Source organism: Orycteropus afer, unplaced genomic scaffold (genome assembly GCF_000298275.1).
Source record: "Orycteropus afer afer isolate SDZICR_OR568_19922 unplaced genomic scaffold, OryAfe1.0 scaffold00093, whole genome shotgun sequence".
In the NCBI taxonomy this organism is placed as follows: domain Eukaryota; kingdom Metazoa; phylum Chordata; class Mammalia; order Tubulidentata; family Orycteropodidae; genus Orycteropus; species Orycteropus afer.
In genome coordinates this window covers 5,871,534-5,882,778 of record NW_006921680.1, presented here as the reverse complement: position 1 = coordinate 5,882,778, position 11,245 = coordinate 5,871,534, and the positions used below count along the sequence as shown (strand labels likewise).

General features: G+C 37.8%; 1 protein-coding gene across 1 annotated transcript in view; it reads right to left on the bottom strand.

The window, feature by feature from the left end:
• Positions 1-3,654: 3,654 nt before the first annotated feature.
• Positions 3,655-11,245, bottom strand: part of MCTP1 (multiple C2 and transmembrane domain containing 1) — an 894,856-nt gene continuing 887,265 nt past the window's right edge. Inside the window, exons 21-23 of the mRNA XM_042781174.1 lie at positions 8,165-8,274; positions 4,894-4,991; positions 3,655-3,726 (exon numbers count right to left, since the gene is read on the bottom strand). Coding sequence (XP_042637108.1) covers positions 3,655-3,726; positions 4,894-4,991; positions 8,165-8,274 — 280 coding nt within the window. The remainder of the gene's footprint in view (positions 3,727-4,893; positions 4,992-8,164; positions 8,275-11,245) is intronic.

Here is an 11,245-nt window from a genome sequence, read left to right as displayed (position 1 = left end):
AAAAGTTCCTATGGTCCCTGGTTAAGAGAGCGTAGTACTGAATTTCTTTCTTTCTTTTTTTTTTTTTTTTTAAATACAGAATAGAAAACCTATTAAAAGTTACTTTCAGAAATGTATCAGATTTGGCTCTCATTATACTTCAGCTCCAGATTTGGTTTTAATATTATCATTGGTTTGACAATTGCCTATGATAGAGGAAGTCATGAAGTGTTGTTGTTGTGGTTAAGTGCCGTCGAGTCGTTTCCGACTCATATCGCCCCCTTGCACAGCAGAACGAAACACTGCCCGATCCCGCACCAGCCCCACAATCCCTGCTATGCTTGAGCCCATCATAGCAGCCATTGTGTCAATCCATCTCATTGAAGGCCTCCCCCTCTTTCGTTGACCCTCCACCCTACCAAGCATGACATCCTTCTCCAAGGAATGGTCCCTTCTTACAACATGACAAAAATAGGTGAGACGAAGTCTGGCCATTCTTGCTTCCAAGGAGCATTCTGGCTGCACTTCCTCCAGGACAGATCTGTTAGTTCTTTTAGCAGTCCATGGTACTTTCAGCATTCTCCGCCAGCACCACAACTCAAAAGCATCAACTCTTCTTCTGTCTTCCTTATTCATTGTCCAGCTCTCACATGAAGTAGGCACTCAATATATATAGCACAGAGGAAGTCATGAAGTAGGCACTCAATATATATAGCACAGAGTAAGTCATTTAGAGATTCTCCCAGCTCAGATTATCCTAGTGCAGGCATATGTGATACATATGGTTCAAAAATAATTTGGAGTCACTACAGAATCTACCAATTTGAGTGTGGAACAGTGATAACATGAACAAGGATTACTATACACTTTTTATAATTAAAAAATATTACAATGTACACAAATAGGCATTTGTTAGGATTTATCACAATTAATGGCAATTATAGTAGCTTGGAATATAAATATAAATAATGAATAACCTTCAATGAATTTACTAAAAGATACTGAAGAAAATATTTAGTCGTTTACAAAGACTACTATATTTAGCAGTCCAAGTAGGTGTCAGAATGACATCCATTCTCCTAGTTAGAGATATCCTGAAATATTTACATGGCAAAATTCTTAAAATCAAGGCAAGTTACACAGCTCTCAAAAGGCAAAATTCTACCTTATGTGAAAGGGGAATGAAATAGTTAAATTCTACCACATGCAATCTCTGTTTTCAGCCTGTGAATGTAGCACTTCCTAAAAGCAAGATTCTCCTGAGTATCATGTTCATATCTCAAGATAGTTTTTACTCCACCATCAGTTTCATTGGATGCTCTCCCCTCCAAAGGTATTGAATTTCATATGAACAGCCAAGATAAGAGGGAAAACGCTGGTTGTCCAAACCAAACCTATATTCTCCAAGTATCATTTATAGGAATATGCACACAATCCACCATCACTCTTCTCTCAGCCATTATATAACACACACACACACACACACACACAAGATAGAGAGAAAGGAGTACTGATTATACTTAGAAAGGATTATTTTCTTTTGTATTTAATGCAGTGAATGTGTGTAGTCAACATTACCATTGAACTAAACATCTGAAAGTTGATACAAGGAAACAAACAAATTAGTCATCTGTTAATGGTTACTCTCCAGTAAGTACATTTGAGGTTGTAGACATCAGAGTAGACACTGTCAACATAGAACATAAATCTCACACAAGTTATTACCGGAAGTTATTTCAAACAAATTGTCCCATCAGTGAAATTTCTGTAGTAACATCAACTTCATAGTGTATTATGCCTTAGCAACAAACAGTGATGGTATTCATATGTGAGCATGTCCTTAAAAACATGATGCACTAAATAGAGCATATTGAGGTCAAAGCCTTTCTGTAGAAAGGGAATTTAATTGACATTCTTTCAAGCATTGTGTATAAACAGATCAAAATAGTTCTATCATAAGAAACAGTATTTAACAACATATTTTTAAAATAAAAATACTTTAAAAATCAGTTTTGAAAAAAAATCAGCTTTAATTAGATTAAATTTATTTTTTAAAGAATCTTCCATTAGAATGAAATATATATTTCTTGCTTCTGGCTTTTCTATATTTTTCTAGCATAACCTCTACTTTCACCCCTATCCTGGTCTATTATTAATAAAATGGTACAAAACATGTCTGCAGCAATTTCAACCACATATTATTGTCTCCCATGTCAGGGAAGACATTCTCTCCAAATGATTTCTCTTTCCAGAGGTATACTCCTTCTTGATACACACAGAAGTAAGTAACAAAAACTACCATAAGAGTACTGGGAATGCAATTTTAACTATAGAAACTATGGTAAGTAGTGAAACATCCCCCTCTCCCCATAAGCAGTTTATTTTACAAAACACGTTTTCATGCACTCATGTTATCAGGAATGATTACGTTTTTCCATAAATGAATCTAATGAAACACTGGCATATCACTTAGCACACTGCATTCTCCTCTACATTAAAATTGACACTAATAACAAAAATCAGTATGCATTAAAGTATTTCAGTAACCTAATGAGAAAGCAAATACCTTTTTTTTTCCTGTGAGAATACTTGAATATTATTATTATTATTTTTAATGCACAAAGGCATAATATGACACCTAAAGCAATACAGAGTTAGTTTGCTAGTATTTTTGACAACTGAGCAGGGTTACTAATCTACTAAATCAGTATAAATTAAAGTAGTGGTAGATATAAAAATTCATTTAAGCAATCTTTTATAAACCTGGCAGTATTTATATATAGTCCTGTAGAGATTTTCAGGTTTTAGATGGAATGATAGAAGGTTTGAAAGTTTTCTTTACAGAATTTCAGAGTGTTGAAGATTCTCTTGAGAACTGTGAATGTACTTCATTCAACTCATTAGTTTAAAATCAACCTGTTGTTGTTGTGTGCCTCAGTCAATACTAACTCACTGAAAGGTCAGTGGTTCAAACCCACCAAGTGGCTCCATGGGAGAAAAGACCTGGAGACCAACTCCAATGAAGATCACAGACTAGGAACTCCATGGGGCAGTTCTAGTATGTCACATGGGGTCACTATGAGAAAATCAGCCAGTTGTATCAAAATAATTTGCACAGGAGTGAATGTCAGGATCTGAAGTCATAATCTAGGATAAACTGAAATGCATCCATTATTCAGGTTTTGGGATTTCCCCCCTTTTAAAACATATAAAACATAGAAAACTGGAATGGGTTACTTTCTGGATTAAAAAGAGTTACATTAAAAAAAACTTTAAAATTAAGTTGACATTTACATTTTGTGTCGATTTAATCAGAGCACAGCTGAACATTTAATTTAATATTCTGGTTCTTCCACTTGTAATTAGAGAAATGTGTATCTCCCATTGCCATCATTCTTACATTTTGTTTGTTTGTTTGTTTCAACGTGTTACATTTTTACCCACAGCTAGCAAGGCTTTCACTCAGCAATAGCTAAACTTTTATCAAATTGATTCTGGGCAGTGGAAGTGTATTTTTAAATACATATGCCTTTGTACACTATTTACAAATCCTCTCGATCATGATAAAAAGGCAAAATAAATAAAAAGCAGAAAGAAAGGAAATGCTACTGAGGCTGAAGGCTTTTTCTTTTATCTTCCCAAACAGATGCTGGGCTCCTCGGTGCTTGGAGCTGGCTATCCAAGATTGTTTTTCTTCCTTTTACATGGGCTATGAGAAGGATCTGGTTTCAGTTCTTGGTATTGCACCTGTTTAAACAGAGTTCAGAGAAAGACTGGTCAGGTGGCCACTTTCTGGCAAAGGAAGGAAAAGCAAAGTAATGAGAGATTGCTTGGGGGAAAAAAGTGCTCACTCTGGAAGCTGTATGGGATCTGCAGCTGGGATACAGAAAACAATAGAATGATAGAGGGATATTTAGAAGAGAAATCCTGCCCCAAACTGCAGGAGAACCCTGATAAGAACTTTGGTAATAGGCCTTCCAAAACGTATTACATTAAAAGTAAAACCATCTCAATCGATTTTGAAGGGCTAGATAATGGTTCTTTGCAAGTTATTGTTTGTTTAATACAATTTTAATCTCCGTCCTGTTCACTCTCATGTTTGATATCAAATCAAAATAAATCTTATCAGGTTAAAACAAAGAAAAAATATATTGCTGCAACCCAGCTTCAAGATTTTGATAACAATGTTTCTCATTTTACTCTGAAAATGGTTAGTGGTTAATAGTGGTTAAAGGATTTCAAAAAAATTTTGAGATGTGCTCCAGTCTTCAAAAGCAGTCACCTTCCTCCCCATACCTCACTGATCTCCTAAATAGCTTCATTTATTCAAGGGGTCTGCTTCCCTAAAGATTATTGCCAAGAAAGCTCTATGGAGCTTGGTTCTATTCTGTAACACGTAAGGTCACCATGAGTTGGAATCAACTTGCCAGCAATGGGTTTGGTTTTGGTTTTGGTTTTATTCATCTTCTTATTTCGATGTAATGGATAATTATCATATGGATAAATTCATTTAATCCATAAAAGTTCTGGAATTTTTTTTGTTTCTCTTAAATGCTTACTGGCACATTTTACTTTCATTATCTAATATTCTTATCCTTACCTCACAGGTAATGGTGACTCAAAGCCCATCGCCTTCACAAACATAACTGAATTTTACTTGGAGGGAGACTGTCCCTGAAAGCTCTGTGAATTCTTGGGGCAACCCTTTCTTACTCTCCCATTCCTCAAACATTCTCCATAAATTTTTGGATATCCCCCACTGTGGGCTAAATTCCTGAATGGCAAAATCTGCTACAGACTTTTTAACTTCACTTGGCTCTTCTACAACCTTGAAATTAAAGGGATATAAAAGTTAAAATCCAATGCCACACTAAATTAAAAAAAATAATGATAATAATAATGAAATCTACATACCACTTGTACATCTGAAGGGACTCTGGAAAGGAAGTCAAGTAGTTCATTGTTATCAATTGCATATGGACTCCGAAGCTTCTTTGTAAATTTATTGATGCCTAGAAAAATGAGAGCTCAAACATTATTAAAATGCCAACAGTTTGGGGACTAATCTCTTTTTGTAGAGAGGATGTTTCTGGCAAAAGTGTTGCAGTGATTTGCAGATCTGGCTTGGGGTCTGCTGGGCAGCCTGGACAGAATAAATCAAGAAACCCAGTTTTTTCTTCCCCTCATTCCTGCTATCTCTTCCTTCTTTCCTCTTTTCCTCCTTCCTCTTCTTCCTCCCTCCTTCCCAACTCAACTGCTGGTTTGTTTTTAGTAGCTTCTTCCTAGAAGAAAAGGCTTTCTATTTGGGAAACAAAAGTTGAGACTAGCTGGAATGAGCAATGACAAATCTTACTTTTTCCTCAGTGTTAAAGTTCATAGACCTCTTTAAAATGTTAAGAAACAAAGATGTCACTTTGAAGACTAAGCCATGCCTAACCAAGCCATGGTATTTTCAATCACCTCATATGCATGTGAAAGCTAGACAATGAATAAGAAGACCTAAGAAGAGTTGGTGCCTTTGAATTGTGATGTTGGTAAAGAATACTGAAAATATTATGGGCTGCAAGAAGAACGAACAAATCTGTCCTGAAGGAAGTGTAGTCCAAATGTTCCTTAGAAGTGAGAATGGCCAGACTTTGTCTCATTTACTTTGGTATTGTTGTCAGAAGGGACCATTCCCTGGAGAAGGACATCATGCTTGGTAAGTAGAAGGTCAGCGAAAAAGGAAAAGGCCCTCAACAAGATGGATTGACACAGTGACTGCAACTATGAGTTCAAGCACAGCAAGGATTGTGCAGATGGCACAGGACCGGGCAGTATTTCATTCTGTTGTACACAGGGTTGCTATGAGTTGGAGCCAACTCGATGACACCTGACAACAACAGCATAGTTCTTCGAAGCCTTGTTTCAATGTTTCATTCAAGATTAAACTTGTCTTCCTACATTTTGGGTTGGGTTATTTTTAGAAGCAGGAGGTCTGATTTATTGGGGTTTTTTTTCTCTTTTTCTTTTTTATTTAAAGACACAGCTTTTGTGGAGAGGGTGCTGTTATTCAAACTAAATGTTCAGAAGACATGTGACCTTGATGTTTTTCAAAATGACCTGAAATGCAGAAGTGTTTGCCACTAGATTTTACAAAATAGAAACAACTAACAGTTTTACATGAAATCAACAGGCTGATTAAAAAAACTTAGCCATATAACTTGAGCATATAAGCTCTTTTTGGGGAATTTCATGCAGAATAACCTTCTTCTGGAATTTTGATATTGGTCTCTGTCTCCCCAAGAGAGACTCATGTCACATCTTAAACTTCTAGTTAATATTTCAGCAATCACCTACCACTAAAGGAATATTATTTTATTTCACTTGATGAAACAAGAGGCCCAAACACATTCCCTAAAAATTACTTTTAAGACAGCTAGCCAGTGAGGCCACCCTAGGTTACATAACCAGATGTCTGCCATGGGCTCCAGTTTCCAAGAACCTGGTGAAACAAAACAGGCGGAGGTTCCCCACCTATTGTTCAACAGAGGTGCTCCGTGAGCCTGAGGCAGGTCTGACCCTGAGTAGGTTAGAGGTAATAAGCCTCTGCATGTGACATACTAGTTAATTCCTTCAATAAAGCAGCATCTGTTTTAAATATCAGAGGATGGAATGAGAGATGAGGACTTGAACATAAAATAGGGGAGCAAGAACATGATGGGAATGCCTCTTCTCTTGAATAGTGAGTGTTGTTTAAGTTTGAGTTTCTAGAAATTAGGAAAGGGAAAAAAAATCACCATTTACTCCCAGGGTGTAAAGGTAAAGATAACGATAACTGATGAGAATAATAAAAGAGCCTGTCAAATATTTGACAAGGCGGGACAAAAAGAATAGGGAGATAGGAATCTTAAAACTAGAGGGTTTGGAGGCGTGAGACCCCCGCTCACTTTATTCCAGTATATTTCTTTTAAAACATCCTTTGATCTTTTTGCTCTTAGTGTAAGCTGATGTTTTCTGAAGTTAAAATCCCATTTGGTTCTTTGCATTTTTTTATTGGTTTAACAGGAAGATGGGGCAATCTACTTCCATAGTGATACTGCCTCGGAAACCCAAGGAGGGATCGCTACGAATCGGGTCTGACTCAATGGCACATAAGAACAACAATAACAATCTTAGGTGCATGTATGTGCAAAAAAAAAAAAACCAAACTCCCTGCTATCGAGTCAGATCTGACTCATAGCAACCACTCCTTGGGTTTCTGGGGCCATATCACTACTGCAGTAGATTGCCCAACCTTCCTTCCGAGGAGTGGCTGGTGGGTTTGAACCTCCAGCCTTCTGGTTAGCAGTCAGATGCCTTAGGCACTGCGCCACCAGAGCTCCATGTATGTCCAGGCCCAGGGAAAATACCAGTCTACTTCTACACAATCTGGTGTATATATATGCATATATATTTGAAATCCTTAATGTAGTAGTTTTCTTTGTTAGTAGACCTTAGAGACTGAAAGTTGAGTTTTCCAAACCAAGAATTTTGTCAAGAAAGATAAACAAATAACCACAAAGAATGCTGAAACTGGCCACTTCCTAAATGGAGTCCAGGCTCATAGGAACTGTTGGCATACAGCATAATTACATTAAAAATGAAGACCAAAAAAAACTACCTTTAGAGTAAGTTTTTGGAGAAGCATTCTAGTTTAGTAGACAGAAAGCAGGTTTCTTGTTCCTAAGTGGCCTGTAAGTGCCAAAGACTTTCTTCCTGCCTTCTAAAGGTGACCTCTTAAACAGGTGCCCATGTACAGTCCAGGCAATGCATACACTTCCGCAAAATAAAGTACCACAGCACAAAAGCATAGTGTCCTAAAGGTACCATATGGATTGAAATGCCTCTGTTTGTGTATAAGTGGTGAAAATAAATCAGAGTGATATCTAGACAAAGCTACACTTTGATATATGGAGATTCTGAACAACTACATGTTTATAGTATGATGGAGCCTATGGTGCCAGATAAGAAAAATGCATTTTGCAGGTAGACCTAAATCTTTATACTGTTGTGATTTTTAACTGACTTGTCTCTTTTCATCATGGAGTAGCTTCATGACCATAAATATAGAGAACTACTGACAGTATAACTCATCCCTTAAAAAATAGTTTGTTCTTAGCAGCTAAGACAGTTAAGCAAAAAAAAAAAAAATGGCTTTACTTACCCCAGACAAGGACAATGTATCTCAGTGGAATGAAATACAGGATAACTGTGAACACACAGAGGGCGACAATGGCCAGCCAGCTTAAGAACGGGACGGTCCAGTTGAAAGTACTGAATGGAAAATTAACACTTCAGCAATCTGAGCATTTCATACTTTTTCAACCAAAGATGAAAATAAATATAATTCAGACTCAAAATCTGAACTTGGGAGCTAGTTAGTTTGCATTTCTCTCTGGTATAGATGCCAATTGTAGTAGGCCATCAGAGGACACAGGGAAGCTATAATTGCTCAATTCCAAGAACACAGTTAAGGGACCAATGATAAAGGACCTTGCCACTATCTCCTCCACATCATCCCATGTGATTACAGGGCCTCAAGCTGTTGTACTACTTGGGTAACTGCTCACATATGGAAAGAAAAAAAAAAAAAAAAAAAAAAACCTTTATTTTTCTACTTCTAAATCTAGTATCTAACTTTGTTTTCTCCAAATTTTCATAGAGGAGAATACCCCTGGGCCTGCCATTCTTTCTTCTAATAACTCTCAATATTCTCCACACAGAAAATAAGATGTTGCCAGCAATTGCTTATAGATCTGAGTCTTTACACTGTTGCACAAGTCCTCTGAACTTTCGAATTCCTTAGAGAAATACACACTTCCTATCTTAGCTATGTTTCAAATGGAACTGGAAGACAGCAAAGGGAGACAGAGCAGTTAGCCTTGTAAAAATTCACCTGCCATCATTGCCCTTCTTCCGGGAAATATATAATTAAGAAATGAAATCAGTATCGCCTACTCTTCTTTCTATACTGTTGTTGGCAAAGGAGTACGTGGAATGTGGTAAATTTTTTGGAACGATTATGCAAAGGGAGTGTAAGATGGCAAATGAGTGGGTTATAGGGGGGCAAGGTTAATGAGTCTGCAGTTTTCTCCTCCAGAAGGCAGGGTCAGGGAGGTTGCGAGAGTGAATATCGACAGTGAGACATCAAGACAAAGAACAGAAATAGGACAAATGATTAGAAACAGAGGAAGTTACAAAAAAAGACAGTAATAGGGAGATAGAAAGGCATTTAGTGAGACAACAAGAGGAAAGAAAGGGAAAACGAAGGCAGAGAAGGCAAAAGACTATGTAGAAAACCGGGGAAATAGAACCTGGAAATGCTGTAATAGTGTTGTTGTTGTTGTTGTTATGTGCTGTCGAGTCGGACCCGACTCATAGCGACCCCTCCTTGGGTTGCTGAGGCAGTATCATTGTGGAAGTAGATTGCCCAACCTTCCTTCTGAGGAGTGGCTGGTGGGTTTGAACCGCCAACCTTCTAGTTAGCAGTCAAGTGCCTTAGGCACTATGCCACCAGAGCTCCCTGTAAAAGTGTAAGGTTTTAATTCTTGTGTAGACGTTCCATGGAGAATCTTTGGTAGTTTTTAACAGAGGGTGATAAATGATAAAGAAAACAGAAACAATGTGTGCAGCCTCCAGGCTTCAGTACCTAAAATATATATCACCATTCAGAGGCATACTATTGCATTCTTTGAAATCTTTCATCAATATTCAACCACCAAAGAGGTGTGAGCATATCGTTTTGAATGGCTCTTTAGCACAGTTTAACGAAAGGAGCCAAAGAGTTAGCAGATTTGAGTTCGAAGCCCAGATTCTGCTACTTGAATTTAGACGAGTCAAACTCTCTAAGTCTCAATTTCTTCCTTGGATCAAAGGAGACTGGTAGTGATGATAACATGTTTGTGAATCAAGGTGACATTATTAGAGGTGGTCCCCTCCAAAGAATCAAAAATATTTTCTTCTAACAAGGCAGTGAGAAGGATCACCCCCAAAAACCTCAGGGATATGTGGAACTGTGCATAATATGCATAAATGTTAGTACTATTATTTATTTTTATTTCTTAGTGATGAATGTTATAGTGATTTGGGGTGAGATTTGCTAAGGGTAGAATCTATGGATAGTGCAAAGAGTTAACACATTTGGCTGCTAACAAAAGGACTGGTGGTTCAATTTTACCCAAAGTGTCCTTCAAAGAAAGGCTGGCAATATACTTCTGAAAACTCAGCCATTAAAAATCCTATGCAGCATTGTTCTACTCTGATAAAATCAACTGAGTCAGAATCAACTAAATGGCAAGTGGAGTTTTTTGTTATTGTTGTTCAGGGCAGTTTTTTGATCCAATAAAGGTGATTGTCAAGTATATTCTTTTCCCAAGCTGCATCTCAGTAGAACACTTAGGAATCACTCTTTAGCCTGGTGGCATGTTGTTGTTGTTGTTGTTAGGTGCCGTTGAGACATTTCCAACTCATAGTGACCCTATGCACAGCAGAATGAAACACCGCCTGATCCTGCGCCAGGTCCATGATCCTTGGAATACTTGAGCCCATCGTTACAGCCACCATGTCAATCCATCTCGTTGAAGGCCTTCCCCTCTTTTGTCTACCCTCCACCTTACCAAGCATGACATCCTTCTCCAGGGAGTGGTCCCTTCTGACAACATGACCAAAGTAGACGAGATGAACTATGGTCATTCTTGCTTCCAAGGAGCATTTCAGCTGTACTTCCTCCATGACAGATCTGTTAGTTCTTTTATAATTCCATAGTACTTTCAGAATTCTTCACCAGCACCACAACTCTAAAGCATAAACTCTTCTTTGGTCTTCCTTATTCATTGTCCAGCTCTCACATGCATACGAAGCAATTGAAAATATCATGGCTTGTGTCAGGTGCACCTTAGTCCTCATGGAGACATCCTTGCTCGTCAGCACTTGAAAGAGTTCCTTTGCAGCTGACTATCCCAGTGCCATACGTCGTCTAATGTCCTAACTGCTGCTTCCATTGGCATCAGTTGTAGAACCAAGCAATGTGAATTCTTTGATAACCTCAACCTTTTCTCCATTTATCGTGATGCTGCTTATTGGTCCAGTTGTGAGGATTTTTGTTTTCTTTATATTGAGATGTAATCCATACTGCAGACTGTATTCTTCAGTCTTCATCAGTAAGTGCCTCAAGTCATCCTCACTTTCAGCAAGCAAAGTTGTGTTGTCAGAGTATCTCAGGTTGTTAATGATTCTTCCTCCAATC